General features: G+C 48.2%; 1 protein-coding gene across 8 annotated transcripts in view; it reads right to left on the bottom strand.

The window, feature by feature from the left end:
- LOC118393860 (hepatocyte nuclear factor 4-beta-like) overlaps positions 1 to 20,212 on the bottom strand; it is a 45,900-nt gene that overhangs the window by 8,261 nt on the left and 17,427 nt on the right. For all 8 annotated transcript variants that reach the window (XM_052462252.1, XM_035787003.2, XM_035787001.2 and 5 more), the window contains one exon: positions 1,426 to 1,520. In XM_052462252.1, coding sequence (XP_052318212.1) covers positions 1,426 to 1,520 — 95 coding nt within the window. The remainder of the gene's footprint in view (positions 1 to 1,425; positions 1,521 to 20,212) is intronic.

Here is a 20,212-nt window from a genome sequence, read left to right as displayed (position 1 = left end):
ACAGAGGAGACTGTCTCATAGTGACCTCTGTGCCTGTATCATTACAATGGATGACCTCAGCCTGATTTCAGTCTGCTCCACAAAGTCAGACAACAAGCCCCAGTCTGAGAGCAATCAGTCACCACAGCTGACCTCTCAGCAGCCAATCAGGACCCTATTAATCAAACTGGAGCTGCAGAGACAGAGAGAGACCTCTGCCTTGGAGACATGGCCATGGGTGATGTCACAAATTAGTCCTCCACGGAGCATACGTGAAGTGATAGATTGAAAGTGGCTGTGGACATTCAGCAAGGAGAATAGGAAGAGTACAAATAATGATTGTCAAAAATGGTTTGTTAGAATTTGTTGCCCGGATTAATGTACAATTGAAAAACATTCAACCATAGGCTTATACAAATTTTCAAAATGGCATGTTCGGATATTTTCTGGCATAGCTTTGCTGTTTCTTAAATGCTAATTGATTGGTCTGCAAAATTAATATGGCAAATGTTTGAATCTTTCTCCCTGACCATCACTAAGGGGGCTCAGCTCAGCTTCAGTTTCTCTCTTACGTAACATTCCTCTGGAATGAGGGCTCAGCAAAGAGAAGTATCTCTCTTGAAAAAGCCAGAGCAAATATTTGCCCATGCTCAGCCATGTTAATTATTCATGTGAGGAGCCATTCATGGATCCTCTAATCCCGTCTCTCTCTCTCCTGGTTATCTGCCGCAGCCAGTGGAAGATAAGGTCTACAGTGCACATTGCAAACAGCCACTCACTCAGTATTGCTCAAGAGAGCGGCATGTTGATCTTGTTGCATTTCCCTCACAGTAAGAGGCGAATACACTCTTAGAAAAAAGGGTTCCAAAAGGGTTCTTCGGCTGTCCCCATAGGAGAACCCTTTTGGGAGGGTTCTACCGGGGACCAAAAAGTGTTCTTCAAAGAGTTCTCCTATGGGATAGCCAAATAACCCTTTTAGGTTCTAGATACCCCTGCACATCGACTCTGTACTGTTACCCCGTGTATTTATTCTACGTGTTATTAGCTTTCTAATATTCTGTTGCTTATGAAGCATGTGACAAATAAAATTTGATTTGGAATAGCACCTTGTAGACTATACCCCACTCACTACCCCTGCTTGAGCCTCCACTACCCACCCCCATCTGGTGTGCCTGCCAACCCCAATTCCCCCCTTGGCATTGGACATGGTTATGTAATGTGGGTAAATATTGTGATTTGTCAACTTGCATGTATGCTTATGGCTTTAAAAACAAAATGCTGTGTGTGTGTGTGTGTGTGTGCGTGCTGGTAGGCTTTAAAAATATTTTTTTAATTAATAATGTGGCAATTTGTGTAATTACTTTGTAGTATGGTGCCATACAGTATGTAAAATCTATGTCATGATTAAAAAAATAATAAAAAAATGTTTTTTAAAAACTCGCTCACCTTCCTTTCTCATGCCTGCTCGGAAACATTTCCGAAGCCTGCAGTAACGGCATTGGTTCCTCTTGTCTTTGTCCACAACACATTGCCTGCTGAACCTGCCGACCACACACACACACTTCAATACAACAGTTGTAAGATTCTGTAACGCACAATCAGACATAAGTCTCACACTATGGGCTTCTGTTATTGTGATGGCGTCAGATCAGTGCTGTACAATTTCTGTGTTGTGGACATACACATGTTCAGACAGGCTCCTAACACTTAGTTCCAGACATATAACCACCTTTCAGAGAAACCTGCTAAATGACAACTCCTATAGTCTATACAGTGTGGTAAAATCGACTTCTCACATGTAAGAGAGGAAAACTTATCACACCATTGACTTGGAGTCTTCAACCACTGTATTAAGGTTATTTTCTCTTTGTCTGAACAAAACCCAGAGACTATGACACAGAAGTTGGCTTCCTATTCTTGGCCAATTCAACTCTCATACTTTTCACTTCACAATGGATGTGGTTGAGAACTGTACCACCAGAAAAAGTAATCAGTTATTGAGATGGGGGTTGAACACTGTAAAAGAAAGTACTTTACCAGAATTTCAGCTAAAAGAAAATGACCAGCTGCCCTAGTCGTTGGCAGTAAATTTGTCTCTGTGTTGTCATGTGGGTTGGAGGTGGACAATAGTGAGCATAATAATAATTCCAATGACCTGCAGTTCTAACAGAACCTTGGTGGTATCTCAAATACAGTCTTCTGAGAATCCGTAGGCGAGCGAGTAAACTCCCACTACCATCTGTTCTTCTTGCTAACGTGCAATCAATGGGAAATAAAATTGATGACCTACGATTAAGATTATCCTAACAACGGGACATCAAAAACTATAACATCTTATGATTCACCAAGACGTGGCTGAACGATGATACGGACAATATAGTGGTAGAAGGATTTTCCATGCATCGGCAGAACAGAGACGCTACCTCTGGTAAGACGAGGGGTGGGGGTGTGTGTCTATTTGTTAATAACAGCTGGTGCGCAAATGTCTAATATTAAAGTAGTCTCGAGGTATTTCTTTCAAGGAGCAGGACTCTAACCCGGACGCTTATAAGAAATCCCGCTATGCCCTCAGACGAACCATCAAACAAGCAAAGCGTCAATACAGGATTAAGACTGAATCCTACTACACCGGCTCTGACGCTCGTCGGATGTGGCAGGGCTTGAAAACTATTACGGACGACAAAGGAAAACCCAGGCGTGAGCTGCCCAGTGAGGCGAGCCTACCAGACGAGCTAAATGCCTTTTATGCTCGCTTCGAGGCAAGCAACATTGAAGCTTACACGAGAGCACCAGCTGTTCTGGATGACTGTGTGATAACGCTCTCGGTAGCCGATGTGAACAAAACCTTTAAAACAGGTCAACATTCACAAAGCCGCTGGGCCAGACGGATTACCAGGACGTGTACTCAAAGCATGTGTGGACCAACTGTCAAGTGTCTTCACTGAAATTTTCAACCTCTCCCTGACAGAGTCTGTAATACCTACATGTTTCAAGCAGACCACCGTAGTCCCTGTGCCCAAGGAAGTGAAGGTAACCTGCCGAAATGATGACCACCCCACCAGCGTGTCCAGAGATGCAACCACTCTTATCATCACTCAGTGCCTGGGCTTACCTCCACTGTACCCGCACCACACCATACCCGTCTGCACATTATGCCCTGAATGTATTCTACCACGGCCAGAAATCGGCTCCTTTTATTCTCTGTCCCCAACGCACTAGACGACCAGTTTTGATAGCCTTTAGCCGTACCCTCATCCTACTCCTCCTCCTCTGTTCCTCAGGTGATGTGGCGGTTAACCCAGGCCCTGCGTGTCCCCAGGCACTCTCATTTGTCGACTTCTGTAATCGGAAAATCCTTGGTTTCATGCATGTTAACATCAGAAGCCTCCTCCCTAAATTTGTTTTACTCACTGCTTTAGCACACTCCGCCAACCTTGATGTCCTTACCGTATCTGAATCCTGGCCACCAACAATTCTGAAATTTCCATAACCAACTACAACATTTTACATTACATTTACATTCAAGTAAACTGGGATATGCTTAACACCCCAGCACTCCTACAATCTAAACTAGATGCCCTCAATCTCACACAGATTATCAAGGAACCCACCAGGTACCACCCTAAATCCGTAAACATGGGCACCCTCATAGATATTATCCTGACCAACTTGCCCTCCAAATACACCTCTGCTGTTTTCAATCTGGATCTCAGCAATCACTGCCTCATTGCCTGCATCCGCTATGGGTCCGCTGTCAAAACGACCACCCCTCATCACTGTCAAACGCCCCCTAAAACACTTCTGCGAGCAGGCCTTTCTAATCGACCTGGCCCGGGTATCCTGGAAGGATATTGACCTCATCCCGTCAGTCGAGGATGCCTGGTCGTTCTTTAAAACTACCATCATCATCTTAAATTAGCATGCCCCTTTCAAAAAAATGTAGAACTAAGAACAGATATAGCCCTTGGTTCACTCCAGACCTGATTGCTCTTGACCAGTACAAAAACATCCTGTGGCGGACTGCAATAGCATCGAACAGTCCCCACGATATGCAACTGTTCAGGAACCAACACACAGTCAGTCAGGCTAGCTTATTCAAACAGAAATTTGCATCCTGTAGCTCTAACTCAAAAGGTTTTGGGACATTGTAAAGTCCATGGAGAACAAGTGCACCCCCTCCCAGCTGCCCACTCCACTGAAGCTAGGTAACTCGGTCACCACCGATAAATCCATGATAATCGAAAATTTCAATACGCATTTCTCTACGGCTGGCCACGCTTTCCTCCTGACTACCCCAACCCCGGCCAACAGTTCCACAAATCAAATCAAATTTTATTTGTCACATACACATGGTTAGCAGATGTTAATGCGAGTGTAGCGAAATGCTTGTGCTTCTAGTTCCGACAATACAGTGATAACCAACAAGTAATCTAACTAACAATTCCAAAACTACTGTCTTATACACAGTGTAAGGCACATATGTCAGAGTCAAGGCCCGCGGGCCACATCCGGCCCGCGAGAAGGTTTTACGGCCCCTGGGATGATCTTGATTTATTATTAGAACCGGCCCGCAGACCGCAGCAAGCCGGCAGCCCGCAGATCTTTTACACGCACCAATACTACATTTCCCACAATGCAACGGTGACGCACCGAGCAGTAGGCTGCTTCATTTCAATATTTATTGGCACAGCAGTTGTCAGCATCACAGTAAAATTAACTTTCAGATACCCATCAAAAATGGCAAAACGGAAGGTGGACACTGAGAACCGGGGTTTCAAACAAGGTGGGAGTCGGAGTATTTGTTCACGGAGGTAGCTGGAAAACCTGTGTGTCTTCTGGGTTGGAGAAAGTGTGGCGGTACTGAAAGAGTATAATCTGAGACGACATTATGAAACGAAACACGCGGACAAAAACAAGAATATGGACATGGAACAAAGGCTACAAAAGGCAGAGGAATTAAAACGAGGCCTCAAATCTCGACAGGCTCTGTTCAAAAAAGCCAAATCACAAGGCCAGGCTGCTGTCAAGGCCAGTTTTATTTTGGCAGAAGAGATCGCTAAATCAGCCCGGCCATTTACGGAGGGGGATTTCATCAAAAACTGCATGATTAAAGTTTGTGACGAAGTTTGCCCAGAAAAAAGGCAACTCTTTTTAAATGTGAGTCTGAGCAGAAACACCATTGCCGAGAGAGTAGACCAGTTGTCCATCAATCTAAAAGAGCAGCTTGTGAAAAAGGGAAAAGATTTCATTGCATATTCCTTGGCTGTGGATGAGAGCACCGACATTTCTGACATTGCCCAGTTGTCAATTTTCATCCGCGGAGTGGACTCCAGCCTAAGCGTGACAGAGGAGTTTTTGGCTTTACGTCCTATGCATGGCACAACTACGGGGCATGATTTGTATGAAGAGGTGTCAAGATGTGTAAATGAGATGGAGCTGCCTTGGGAAAACTCGTGGGTTTGACAACCGACGGAGCACCTGCGATGTGTGGACACAGGAGCGGACTGGTGGCGAAGATACGGGAAAAGATGCAAGAGGAAAACGCGACAGGTGAGCTGACAGCTTATCATTGTATCATACACCAGGAAGCGTTGTGCGGTAAAGCCTTGAAAATGGAGCATGTAATGAGCATCATCACGCGCACAGTTAACTTTATCAGAGCCAAAGGTTTGAATCACCGCCAGTTCAAGGCATTTCTGACGGAGTTAGAAACGGAGCATGGTGATTTGCCTTATCACACAGAGGTGCGATGGCTAAGCCAGGGAAAGGTGCTTCAAAGATGTTTCGAGCTTCGTGAGGAGATTTGTCTGTTCTTGGACAGCAAAGGGAAAGACACAACACAACTCCGAGACGAAATGTTTCTGTGTGAAATGGCTTTTCTGTGTGACATTACGAGTCATCTGAATGCAATGAACTTGCAGCTGCAGGGTCGGGATCGTGTCATCTCTGATATGTACAGTACAGTGAAGGCATTTAAAACCAAACTGACTCTGTGGGAGACGCAGATGCGGAAAGAAAATTTGAGCCACTTTCCCAGCTGCCAGACCATGAAAGAGAAGCTCTCTACCAGTGCGTTCCCGAGCGCACAGTTGGCTGATAAAATAGGTATGCTTGCCGCTGACTTTCGACGCCGATTTGCTGACTTTGAAGCACAAAAAAGCAGGTTGGAACTGCTCGGTAACCCATTTGCTGTTGACGTGGAAAGCTCACCACCAAACCTCCAAATGGAGTTGATTGACCTCCAATGCAATGATGCACTGAGGGCAAAATATGCGGCAGTGGGTGCTGCGGAGTTCGCCCGTTTCCTCCCGACACAATGCCCCAGCTGCGCATCCAGGCTGCTCAAACGTTGTCTATGTTTGGCAGCACATACCTGTGTGAACAACTGTTTTCTTTGATGAACTTGAACAAAACATCACACAGAAGTCGACTTACTGCTGAACACCTCCACTCAATTCTGAGGATTTCCTCAGCTCAGAGCCTTACCCCGAACATTGATGAACTTGTGGAAAAGATGGGACACCACCAAGTATCACCCTCAACCTCAAACAAGTGAACATTACTGTGCAATCACATATTTAGAGTTTTTACTCAGTTCAAGTTTAAAAGTTAAAGTTTAATATTTGTTTTCACTGCATGTTACTTCTCCTTAAACAAAGTGTTGTTTTTGATTAATAGATTTTTGCACTTTATTTTATTGTATTTCAATCCAATTATATTTTAAAAATATTTCAGTTGAGTGGATGATAGAAAATTGCTATTATTGTTTTTTTCTTTGAAGTAAATTTAGCCCACTTTTGCTAAAATAGAAAATATAGGCTACTGATGGTGCCTTGAATACCGGTTTCTTTCATTTAATGTTCATGTTATGGGGATTTTTATATAAAGGAAATTTGTCTTTTGTGTCTGTTGAAAATTAAAGATTACTGACAGAGCCATAAGAAAATATTGCTTTATTTATCTGATCATATTGGAATATATTTGTTAGGTTTTCAGTAGGTTCAATTAGGTTCACTAGACTATATGCGTCATTTAAAAATTTTTCAATGAACATTCGAACAGTCCGGCCCTCGGCTTGTAGCTAAATTTTTTATTTGGCCCTCCGTCCATTTGACTTTGACACCCCTGGTGTAAGGGGATAAAGAATATGTACTTAAGGATATATGAATGAGTGATGGTACAGGGCAGCATACAGTAGATGGTATCGAGTACAGTATATACATATGAGATGAGTATGTAGACAAAGTAAACAAAGTGGCATAGTTAAAGTGGCTAGTGATACATGTATTACATAAGGATGCAGTCGATGATATAGAGGACAGTATATACGTATGCATATGAGATGAATAATGTAGGGTAAGTAACATTATATAAGGTAGCATTGTTTAAAGTGGCTAGTGATATATTTACATAATTTCCCATCAATTCCCATTATTAAAGTGGCTGGAGTTGGGTCAGTGTCAATGACAGTGTGTTGGCAGCAGCCACTCAATGTTAGTGGTGGCTGTTTAACAGTCTGATGGCCTTGAGATAGAAGCTGTTTTTCAGTCTCTCGGTCCCAGCTTTGATGCACCTGTACTGACCTCGCCTTCTGGATGATAGCGGGGTGAACAGGCAGTGGTTCGGGTGGTTGATGTCCTTGATGATCTTTATGGCCTTCCTGTAACATCGGGTGGTGTAGGTGTCCTGGAGGGCAGGTAGTTTGCCCCCGGTGATGCGTTGTGCAGACCTCACTACCCTCTGGAGAGCCTTACGGTTGAGGGCGGAGCAGTTGCCGTACCAGGCGGTGATACAGCCCGCCAGGATGCTCTCGATTGTGCATCTGTAGAAGTTTGTGAGTGCTTTTGGTGACAGGCCAAATTTCTTCAGCCTCCTGAGGTTGAAGAGGCGCTGCTGCGCCTTCTTCACGACGCTGTCAGTGTGAGTGGACCAATTCAGTTTGTCTGTGATGTGTATGCCGAGGAACTTAAAACTTGCTACCCTCTCCACTACTGTTCCATCGATGTGGATAGGGGGGTGTTCCCTCTGCTGTTTCCTGAAGTCCACAATCATCTCCTTAGTTTTGTTGACGTCGAGTGTGAGGTTATTTTCCTGACACCACACTCCGAGGGCCCTCACCTCCTCCCTGTAGGCCGTCTCGTCGTTGTTGGTAATCAAGCCTACCACTGTTGTGTCGTCCGCAAACTTGATGATTGAGTTGGAGGCGTGCGTGGCCACGCAGTCGTGGGTGAACAAGGAGTACAGGAGAGGGCTCAGAACGCACCCTTGTGGGGCCCCCGTGTTGAGGATCAGCGGGGAGGAGATGTTGTTGCCTACCCTCACCACCTGGGGGCGGCCCGTCAGGAAGTCCAGTACCCAGTTGCACAGGGCGGGGTCGAGACCCAGGGTCTTGCGGAGGGAATAGCTGCACTGTTTGTATTCGGTCATGTTACCAGACACCTTGCCCTGATTAAAAGCAGTGGTTCGCGCTTTCAGTTTCACGCGAATGCTGCCATCAATCCACGGTTTCTGGTTAGGGAATGTTTTTATCGTTGCTATGGGAACGACATCTTCAACGCACGTTCTAATGAACTCGCACACCGAATCAGCGTATTCGTCAATATTTTTATCTGACGCAATACGAAACATGTCCCAGTCCACGTGATGGAAGCAGTCTTGGAGTGTGGAGTCAGCTTGGTCGGACCAGCGTTGGACAGACCTCAGCGTGGGAGCCTCTTGTTTAAGTTTCTGTCTGTAGGCAGGGATCAACAAAATGGAGTCGTGGTCAGCTTTTCCGAAAGGGGGGCGGGGCAGGGCCTTATATGCGTTGCGGAAGTTAGAGTAACAATGATCCAAGGTTTTACCACCCCTGGTTGCGCAATCGATATGCTGATAAAATTTAGGGAGTCTTGTTTTCAGATTAGCTTTGTTAAAATCCCCAGCTACAATGAATGCAGCCTCCGGATAAATGGTTTCCAGTTTGCAAAGAGTTAAATAAAGTTCGTTCAGAGCCATCGATGTGTCTGCTTGGGGGATATATACGGCTGTGATTATAATCGAAGAGAATTCTCTTGGTAGATAATGCGGTCTACATTTGATTGTGAGGAATTCTAAATCAGGTGAACAGAAGGATTTGAGTTCCTGTATGTTTCTTTCATCACACCATGTCTCGTTAGTCATGAGGCATACGCCCCCGCCACTCTTCTTACCAGAAAGATGTTTGTTTCTGTCGGCGCGATGCGTGGAGAAACCCGTTGGCTGCACCGCCCCGGATAGCGTCTTCCCAGTGATCCATGTTTCCGTGAAGCAGAGGACGTTACAGTCTCTGATGTCCCTCTGGAATGCTACCCTTGCTCGGATTTCATCAACCTTGTTGTCAAGAGACTGGACATTGGCAAGAAGAATGCTAGGGAGTGGTGCGCGATGTACCCGTGTCCGGAGTCTGACCAGAAGACCGCTACGTTTCCCTCTTTTACGAAGTCGTTTTTTTTTGGGTCGCTGCATGGAATTAATTCCGTTGACCTGTTTGTAAGGCAGAACACAGGATCCGCGTCGCGGAAAACATATTCTTGGTCGTACTGATGGTGAGTTGACGCTGATCTTATATTCAGTAGTTCTTCTCGACTGTATGTAATGAAACCTAAGATGACCTGGGGTACTAATGTAAGAAATAACACGTAAAAAAACAAAAAACTGCATAGTTTCCTAGGAACGCGAAGCCGAGCCTCCCCAGCTTTTCCTTCACCCAGATCCAGATAGCAGATGTTCTGAAAGAGCTGCAAAACCTGGACCCGTACAAATCAGCTGGCCTAGAAAATCTGGACCCTCTCCTTCTAAAATATGCCGCCATTGTTGCAACCCCTATTACTAGTCTGTTCAACCTCTTTCGTATCGTTCGAGATCCCTAAAGATTGCAAAGCTGCTGCGGTCATCCCCTCTTCGAGCTGGTCACGGGTGCACCTCAGCCACACTCAAGGTACTAAACGATATCATAACCGCCATCGATAAAAGACTGTACTGTGCAGCCGTCTTTGTCGAACTGGCCAAGGCTTTCGACTCTGTCAATTACAGTATTCTTATCGGCAGAATCAATAGCCTTGGTTTCTCAAATGACTGCCTCGCCTGGTTCACCAACTACTTCGCAGACAGAGTTCAGTGTGTCAAATCGGAGGGCTTATTGTTCGCACTTCTGGCAGTCTCTATGTGGGTACCACAGGGTTCAATTCTCAGGCCGACTTTTCTCTGTATATATCAACTATGTTGCTCTGCTGCGGGTGATTCCCTGATCCACCTCTACACAGACGACACCATTCTGTATACATCTGGCCCTTCTTTGGACACTAACCTACAAACGAGCTTCAATGCCATGCAACACTCCTTCTGTGGCCTCCAACTGCTCTAAAACGCTAGTGAAACCAGATGCATGCTTTTCAACCGTTCGCTGCGCGCACCTGCCCGTCCGACTAGCATCACTACTCTGGACGGTTCTGACATAGGTATTTGTAGTTGTCCACATATTCTAGGTGTTTGGCTAGACTGTAAACTCTCCTTCCAGACACATATCAAACATCTCCAATCCATTTCGCAACAAAGCATCCTTCACTCACGCCGCCAAACTTATCCTAGTAAAACTGACTATCCTACCGATCCTCGACTTCGGCGATGTCATCTACAAAATAGCTTCCAATACTCTACTCAGCAAACTGGATGTTGTCTATCACAGTGTCATCCGTTTTGTTACCAAATCCCCTTATACCACCCACCACTGCGACCTGTATGCTTTAGTCGGCTGGCCCTCGCTACATATTCGTCGCCAGACCCACTGGCTCCAGGTCATCTATAAGTCTATGCTAGGTAACGCTCCGCCTTATCTCAGCTCAATGGTCATGATAACACCCACCCATAGCACGCGCTCCAGCAGGTATATCTCACTGGTCATCCACAAAGCCAACACCTACTTTGGCCTCCTTTCCTTCCAATTCTCTGCTGCCAATGACTGGAACGAATTGCAAAAATTGCAGAAGTTGGAGACTTATATTTCCCTTACTAACTTTAAAAATAGCCCACCCAATCTACCTACCTCATCCCCATATTGTTTTTATTTACTTTAATGCTCTTTTGCACACCAGTATCACTACTTGCCCATCATCATCTGCTCATCTATCACTCCAGTGTTAATGCTAAATTATTAATTACTTCGTTACTATGGCCTATTTATTGCATTACCTCCTCACGCCATTTGCACAGACTGTATATAGACTCTTTTCTACTGTGTTATTGACTGTACACTTGTTTATTCCACATGTAACTCTGTGGTATTGTTTGTGTCGCACTGCTTTGCTTTCTCTTGGCCAGGTCTTAGTTGTAAATGAGAACTTGTTCTCAACTAGCCTACCTGGTTAAATAAAGGTGAAATATGTACATGTTTAAAACACTGTGGCACTCACGTCGGTAGCCATGAAGTGCTTTGAAAGGCTGGTCATGGCTCACATCAACAGCATCCTCCCGGACACCCTAGACCCACTCCAATTCAGATACCGCCCCAACAGATACACAGATGACGCAATCTCAATCACACTCCACTTTCTCACCTGGACAAAAGGAACACCTGTGTGAGAATGTAGTTCATTGATTACAGCTCAGCGTTCAACAACATAGTGCCCGTGAAGCTCATCACCAACCTCAGGACCCTGGGACTAAACACCTCCCTCTGCAACTGGATCCTGGACTTCCTGACGGGCCACCCCCAAGTGGTAAGAGTAGGCAACAACACATCTGCCACGCTGACCCTTAACACTGGGGCCCCTCAGGGGTGTGTACTTAGTCCCCTCCTGTATTCCCTGTTCACCCACAACTGTGTGGCTAAACACGACTAACACCATCATTAAGTTTGCTGACGACAACAGTGGTAGGTCTGATCACCGACAACGACGGCCTATAGGAAGGAGGTCAGAGAACTGGCAGTGTGGTGCCAGGACAACAACTTCTCCCTCAATGTGAGCAAGACAAAGGAGCTGATTGTGGACTACAGGAAAAGGCAGGCCGAACAGGCCCCCATTAACATCGACCGGGCTGTAGAGGAGCGGGTCGAGAGTTTCAAGTTCCTTGGTGTTCACACCACCAACGAACTATTATGGTCCAAACATACCAAGACTGTCATGAAGCGGGCACGACAAAACCTTTTCCCCTCAGGAGAGTGAAAAGATTTGGCACGGGTCCCCAGATCCTCAAAAGGTTCTACAGCTGCACCATCGATAGCATCCTGACCGGTTGCATCACTGTCTGGTATGGCAACTTCTCAGCATCTGAACGTAAGGCACTACAGAGGGTAGTGCGAACGGCCCAGAACTCCACTGGGGCCAAGCTTTCTGCCGTTCAGGACCTATACAATAAGCGGTGTCAGAGGAAAGCCCATAAAATTGTCAGGGACTCCAGTCACGGACTGTTCTCTGCTACCGCACGGCAAGCGGTACCGGAGCACCAAGTGTAGGACCAAAAGGCTCCTCAACAGCTTCTACCCCCAAGCCATAAGACTGCTGAATAATCCATAAAATCGCCACCGTACTATTTACATTGACCACCCTCCCTTTTGGACACTGCTGTTACTGTAACGGCGTTCTTCGTTTGGCGAAAGAGAGTCGGACCGAAATGCAGCGTGGTAGTTACTCATGACTTTATTAGAAAAATCGACACATGAAATAACTATTACAAAATACAAAACAACAAACGGAACGTGAAACCTATCACAGCCTATCTGGTGAAACTACACAGAGACAGGAACAATCACCCACCAAATACAAAGCGAAACCAGGCTACCTAAATACGGTTCCCAATCAGAGACAACGAGAATCACCTGACTCTGATTGAGAACCGCCTCAGGCAGCCAAGCCTATACAACACCCCTAATCAGCCGCAATCCCAAATACTACAAACCCCAATACGAAAATACAATAACATAAACCCATGTCACACCCTGGCCTGACCAAATATATAACGAAAACACAAAATACAATGACCAAGGCGTGACAGAACCCCCCAAGGTGCGGACTCCCGGACGCACCTCAAAACTATAGGGAGGGTCCGGGTGGGCGTCTGTCCATGGTGGCGGTTCCGGGCTCGGGACGTGGACCCCACTCCATTAAAGTCATAGTTCCTCCCCTTCGCGTCCTGGGATAATCCACCCTCGCCGCCGACCATGGCCTAATAGTCCTCACCCAGAACCCCACAGAACTGAGGAGCAGCTCGTGACTGAGGGGCATCTCGGGACTGAGGGGCAGCTCGGGACTGAGGGGCAGCCCGGAACTGAGGGGAAGCCCAGTACTGAGAGAAAGCCCAGTACTGAGAGAAAGCCCAGTACTGAGAGAAAGCCCAGTACTGAGAGGAAGCCCAGTACTGAGAGGAAGCCCAGTACTGAGAGGAAGCCCAGTACTGAGAGGAAGCCCAGTACTGAGAGGAAGCCCAGTACTGAGATGAAGCTCAGGCTCAGACTGGTTGACTGGCAGATCTGGAAGAATCTGGTTGACTGGCAGATCTGGAAGAATCTGGTTGACTGGCAGATCTAGAAGATCATGGCTGACTGGCAGATCATGGCTGACTGGCGGATCTAGCTGCTCTATGCAGACTGACAGCTCCTTGCAGACTGACAGCTCTGGCAGCTCCATGCAGGCTGACAGCTCCTTGCAGACTGGCAGCTCTTTGCAGACTGACAGCTCTGGCTGCTTCATGCAGACTGACAGCTCTGGCTGCTTCGAACAGACTGACAGCTTTGACTGCTCCATGCAGACTGACAGCTCTGGCTGAGTCATGCAGACTGACAGCACCTTGCAGACTGACAGCTCCCTGCAGACTGGCAGCTCAGGCTGCTCCGAACAGGCAGGAGGCTCCGGCAGAGCTGTAGAAGAGGAAGGCTCTGATAGCGCTGAACAGGCGGGAGACTCCGACAGCGCAGGAGGGAAGGAAGGCTCTGATAGCGCTGAACAGACAGGAGACTCCAGTAGCGCAGGAGGGAAGGAAGGCTCTGGCTGTGCTGAACAGGCGAGGCGCACAGAAGGCCTGGTGCGTGGTGCTGGAACTGGTGCTACAGGATTGGGGACACGCACAGGAAGCCTGGTGCGGGGAGCTGCTACCGGAAGACTGGTGTGTGGAGGTGGCTCTGGATAGACCGGACTGTGCAGGCGCACTGGAGCTCTTGAGCACCGAGCCTGCCCAAGCTTACCTGGCTCGATGCCCACTCTAGCCCGGCCAATAGGAAGGGCTGGTATGAACTGCCCCGGGCTATGCACCCGCACTGGAAACACCGTGCGCTCCATAGCATAACATGGTGTCTGCCCGGTCTCTCTAGCCCACCGGTGAGCACAAGGAGTTTGCGCAGGTCTCCTACCTGGCATAGCCATACTCCCTTTAAGCCCCCCAATATTTTTTTTGGGCTGCTTTTCGGGCTTCCAACCGCGTCGCCGTGCTGCCTCCTCATACCAGCGCCTCTCCGCTTTAGCCGCCTCTATTTCTTCCTTGGGACGGCGATATTCTCCAGGCTGAGCCCAGGGTCCTTTTCCGTCTAATTCCTCCTCCCATGTCCAATTCTCCAAGTGGTGCAGCCTCTCCCACTGCAACTGCTCTTCACGATTAACAGGGAGAGTTGGCTCAGGTCTGACTCCTGACTCAGCCACTCTCTCTCTGAGCCCTCCCCCAATAAATATTTGGGTGGTACTTTCGGTTTTCGCTCTGCGCCGCAGTGTCTTCCTTTTCGACTCCATTCGCCAATAGCCCTCTTCGCACTGCTCGAGCGAATCCCAGGCGGGCTCCTGCACTCTCTCTGGGTCGGCCGCCCACCTGTCTATTTCTTCCCACGTCGTATACTCCATTCCTCTGCTGTCCATAACGTCCTCCCTTCGCTGCTCCAGCTGCCTGTTACCACGCCACTCGGTCCGTGTGTGGTGGGTGATTCTGTAACGGCGTTCTTCGTTTGTCGGAAGAGAGTCGGACCGAAATGCAGCGTGGTAGTTACTCATGACTTTATTAGAAAAAGCGACACATGAAATAACTATTACAAAATACAAAACAACAAACGGAACGTGAAACCTATTACAGCCTATTTAAAAAAAAATGTTTTTAATAAAAAATAATTTATTATCTTCAATACCATTCATTCTTTACAACTCATAATTTACATACCTACTCAAATAATGGTATTTTAATTAAACTAATTAAACTAAACATAAACCCCAAACAAAACCTCAGGGGAGCATCTTCCCTCCCCGTCACCCTACAAAATACCTTTCCCTATCTCTCCGTCCCTAATCTATCCTCTTACAAATCTAAATGACACCCAGCCCTAAACCCCCCTTCCACCTCTCCCGAGCAGCATGCTGCCCCCACTTCCTCTCCTCCCTCTTCATCCTCCCCCTCAAATCTCCTTCCACCCTCCTCACTATCCCTTCCACCCCCCAATCTCTCCCTGTCTTCACCATGTTCTGCCTTGCTTCCCACAGCCCCCGTTTAAAGAGACTCATGAGAAGCCAGAGCAGAAACCTGTCCCTATCCGTCCCTCTCGCTCTCCCTACACCCCTCTCTAACCTGGCCCACGTCAATACAAAATCCCCCTTTACCAAACCTAACAACACCCGTGCCCTAGCCCATACTACTCCGGCAAAGGCACAGTCCCAAAAGACATGGCGCACAGTCTCCTCCCTGCCACAAGAGGATCTTGGACAGGTGGGGGATTGTACCAAACTATACCGGTACAAGATGGAACCTACCGGCAAACACTTATGAAGGCTCAACCAATTCAGGTCCTTGAGCCTGTTGTCCAGACCCCGCGCCTGCACTCCCTCCCAGACCACTTCCGAGATGCCCACTACAGGCGCCGGACTCCCTGCCTTTCTTACCTCCTCGTACACGTGCCTGTGATCTAAACCTACTCGGGCAACTTCAACCTCAGGGTGCGCACGCAGCCACTTGGCCGCATGACCAAAGTGCCACGGCAGCTGTTCCACCCGAGGACCCGTGTTAGACCACACCATTATGCTTCTCGCCTGATACGAGAAAAACACCACATAAACACACATAAACTGAAACACAAGCCTCACTAGAGGCCTCCTTAGACAAGCCGGCAATGGGTAGATGTATGCCAAATACAAAAGAGACGGCAACACATCCACCTTTAGGACCAGGACTTTGTCCATAAAAGACAAATACCTAGCTTTCCACATTGCTAGCTTCCTCTGTACCACTGCGATACGCATGTTCCAGTTTAACGTCGCTGAGCCGGAGGTCTCAAAATGCTCACAGAGAGATAACCCCCAGGCACATCCGTTCTACCGCGCCATCTTCCGAAAAACTTGACGGAAGACTTTGCATGGTTCAGAACTGCTCCCGACGCTCGGGTGAAATCCCCAAAGACGGCAAGGGACCTTGTCAGGCACGAGTCCTTGCACAACAGCAAGGAAGTGTCGTCGGTGTACTGCGTCATCTTAACACGCAGCCCACCACTTCCAGGGATCAGCAAGCCTTCCACCCCTGTGTCTGCCCTAATGGCAGCCCCTAGAGGCTCCATGTACAGAACGAAGAGGAGAGCCGAGAGTGGGCACCCCTGCCTGACCCCAGACGAGAGGTCAAAAACGTCACCCAAGTGACTATTTACACTAACTCGGCACCCCGCTCCGACATATAATGTACGAATCCATCCTATAAACTTCTCCCCAAATCCTAATCGACCTAACACTGAATAAAAAGGATCTATTCACGCGATCAAAGGCTTTCGCCTGATCTAGCGCTGCTACCATTAAAGGCAGTCCTCTATCTTCAACCCAAGCGATGGAGTCCCTGATTAACTGTAGGTTCCATCTAATAGAGCGGCCCTCTACCCCGCACGTCTGATCCTCATGAACGACGTAGGGAAGGGCTGTGCGCAACCGGTCTGCTAAAACCTTTGCAAGTAGCTTGTAATCTACACACAGCATGGTCAACGGCCGCCAGTTGCCAAGGTCTGTTACTTCCCCCTTCTTATATAAAAGTGACAGCACACCAACAGCCATTGATCCTCCCGGGACCCCCGTCTCAAGGATGGCCTTCAAGACTTCGAGGACCACTGGTCCAAGTATACCCCAAAACTTGAGATAAAACTCAGCCGGCAGCCCATCCATCCCAGGCACCTTCCCTTTTCCCATCCTCCTAAGAGCGCTCTCAACCTCTTCTAGTGAGATCTGGGTCTCCATCACTTCTCTAATGTCCTCCGGCAACCGCCTGGACAAGTGTTCTAAAAACACATTTCCCTGCTCTACATCTATTTCCCTTTCCTTAAATAAACCTTGGAAATGATCAGTTGTCACCCTGACCATATTAACCAACATAACCAACTTAAAGAACATAGCAGAACAAGTCTCATTATGTTCTAGAAAGCCACTATGTGCACGCTCCAGGAAAGCTCGAGCCTTCCGCTCCTGCAACTCCCTGAGCTGCTCCTTTAGGGTTGCGGATCTCTCCCAGTCAAACGACCCGCCGAGGTTGCCTGCCTCGTATTCGAGGTCAATTAACCTTTGGATACGATCCACCTCCCTCCTCTCCTCCCTTTTTCCCCTCTTGCAATACCCTATTATAAAAGCCCTAATCCTCACCTTAACTAATTCCCACCACTCTAACACCCCCTCGCACATGGACCGGAGGCCCTCAAGCCTCCAAAAGAAACCATAAAACCCATCAACAAAAGCCTGCTCCTCCAGCACATACCGATCTAGCTTCCAGAACCCCCTACCAAAGAGGCAGACTGGCGACCCCACCTGCAGGAGCACCCCGTCGTGATCCGAAAAGAAAACAGGCAACAGCCGCCCAGACAACTTACCCAAAGACCTGGGTACAAAAATATAGTCGAGCCTCCGCTCAACCCCCCTGGAGTTGCACCATGTAGGACCGTCCATTTTCGGAGTAGTGTGCAGACCACCATCTACCAGACCATGGCAAGCCATTAGCCTGGCAATGGCGCCTGCACTGCATTCCCCCCCTCTTCCCAAATCTGTATTAAAATCCCCCCCTATCACTAATTTCCTATTTGTGGCACACAGGGGTGTCAGACAGTCCACCATCTCCCTCCTGTCTGCCACCACCTGTGGCCCATACACCACCACTAATCTAAATTTACAATCCCTTATCGTGACATCCACCCCTATAACCCTCCCCTGCATTACCACAAAAGAATCCTCCACTTTTACCTCCCTGTGCCCACACAAAATCCCTACCCCCGATGAGTGCACCCCCCCAACACCCCCCTGTCCCACTCCCTCTTAAACCTACTAACATCCCCTCCATCCCTCAGGTGAACCTCCTGTAAAAAACAAAAATCAAACCCCACACCCTCCAAATAACTAAAGACCGCCCTCCTCTTAACAAAATCCCTTAAACCCCTTACATTTAAACTAACAAAAGTAAAATTAGACCCCATGAAAAAAAAACATGTAATACACTCAAATTATAAACCCAGACAGAAAAAAAACTAAAACAGGAGACTCACCCGATGCTCCCCTGCTCCATATCTACCGGTGAGAACACCATCCGTAATCCCGACATCCCCCCCTCTTCCTCCATCACACCATCCCAGGATGCAGGAATAGTGTTTGGCTCCGGGGTGCCCTGCACCCTGGGTCTACCCCCACAATCCTCCCCCTCCCCAGTGTTGCAGCTGGTTTGGAAAATAATTGGGGAGACTGAGTCCCCAAACAAAAAACTCCCCACCTCCTCCTGTACCCAGTCCTGAGTCTTGTTAGGTGTGTCCCCACCCAACAGAAGTTGAGGGCCTGGGGAAACCAGCAGCATCCCAGAGGTTTCTCCCACCCCCATCACTCTCTTGGCCATCCCCTCCCTCTCACTGTCGGCCAATCGCACCCTCCTCTTCATTCTCTTCTTTGGTGATGGCGGCAGTGGAGAGATACACCCCCCCCGCCAGCTCCTCCACCATACCCCTCATCTCTTCCACCAGGGCACTTTCCCCCCAGTCCACTTGCTCTTCCACCATCTCCTTCTCCACCACTCCTCCCTCGCTTTCTTCTCTCTCATGCTCCTCCACTCGGTTGCCTTCTTAATATAATAATAATATATGCCATTTAGCTGACGCTTTTATCCAAAGCGACTTACAGTCATGTGTGCATACATTCTACGTATGGGTGGTCCCGGGAATCGAACCCACTACCCTGGCGTTACAAGCGCCATGCTCTACCAACTGAGCCACAGAAGGACCGCTTTTCCTGGTTCTCCTACTCCCGTGCCTTCAGTTTCCTTCTCTCTTCCATCCGCCGCTTCTTGCTCCTCCTCCTTCCTTGTGGCCTTCCCCTCTGGACCTGTACTCTGGAAATGAGGCGTGCTTCCTTCCCCTCCTCTTCTTCCCCCATCCCCCGCCCCTGCTCCCCCCAGCCGCAGATGCATATGACCTCTGACGGGCCGGGCACCCCCGCCACAGGTGTGCTGACGAGCCACACCCATGGCACGTCTTAGGCTTGTCACAATCCCTCACCTCGTGATCCTCAGATGCACAAAATCTGCATTTTCTTGTACTGCACGAGGCAAATATGTGACCGTAGGCCATACGGCACCTGCAAAATGGGGGCTGACGTGCATAAAACAACGTCCCCCTGTCAGCCCCTAGGGAGAACATAGCAGGAGGATGGAGGTAGCCACCATGTCCCTTTGGGTCCTCTCTGAGGAGGGCCTGGAAGCCTCTCCTCCCATTCCAAAACCCAAGGGAGTCTTTGAGGTGCCTTGCTGAGGAGACGTTATCCATGTATCTCCCCAGAAAAGCCCTCACCTCTTCGTCCTTAACGTAAGGGTTGTAAATGTTGACAGTTACAACCCTAAAGTTATTCTTCGCCAGGCTTGTTATTTCGTAGTGGCACATCGGCCTCTCACCTCCCACTGCTCTTGCCCTTCTCAGGATATCATCGTGTTTTTCCTCTGTATATAGTGCCACGTCGCATGCTCCCTCCAACGAGTTGCCTTGGAAACAAAACACATCCTTCACCGTCAGCTTTAGAATCCCCATCAATATTATCCTTCCAAAAGATTCCCGTCCTAAAGGCTCCAACTCCTTTTCCTTCCAAGCAAACCGAATCGTGGGGACCGACCGTGTTGATGTATTTAGCACCATCTCCGCAAGGAGAATGGCGCTCGTTCTCTTCTCTTCCAAAACAAGTAAAAAAGAAAAACCAAAGTGGCCGAGCCTATCTGGTGAAACGACACAGAGACAGGAACAATCACCCACCAAATACAAAGC

The sequence above is a fragment of the Oncorhynchus keta genome, chromosome 14 (genome assembly GCF_023373465.1).
Source record: "Oncorhynchus keta strain PuntledgeMale-10-30-2019 chromosome 14, Oket_V2, whole genome shotgun sequence".
In the NCBI taxonomy this organism is placed as follows: Eukaryota; Metazoa; Chordata; class Actinopteri; order Salmoniformes; family Salmonidae; genus Oncorhynchus; species Oncorhynchus keta.
The sequence above is the reverse complement of the archived record's forward strand: the minus strand, read 5'-3'. Positions and strand labels throughout refer to the sequence as shown.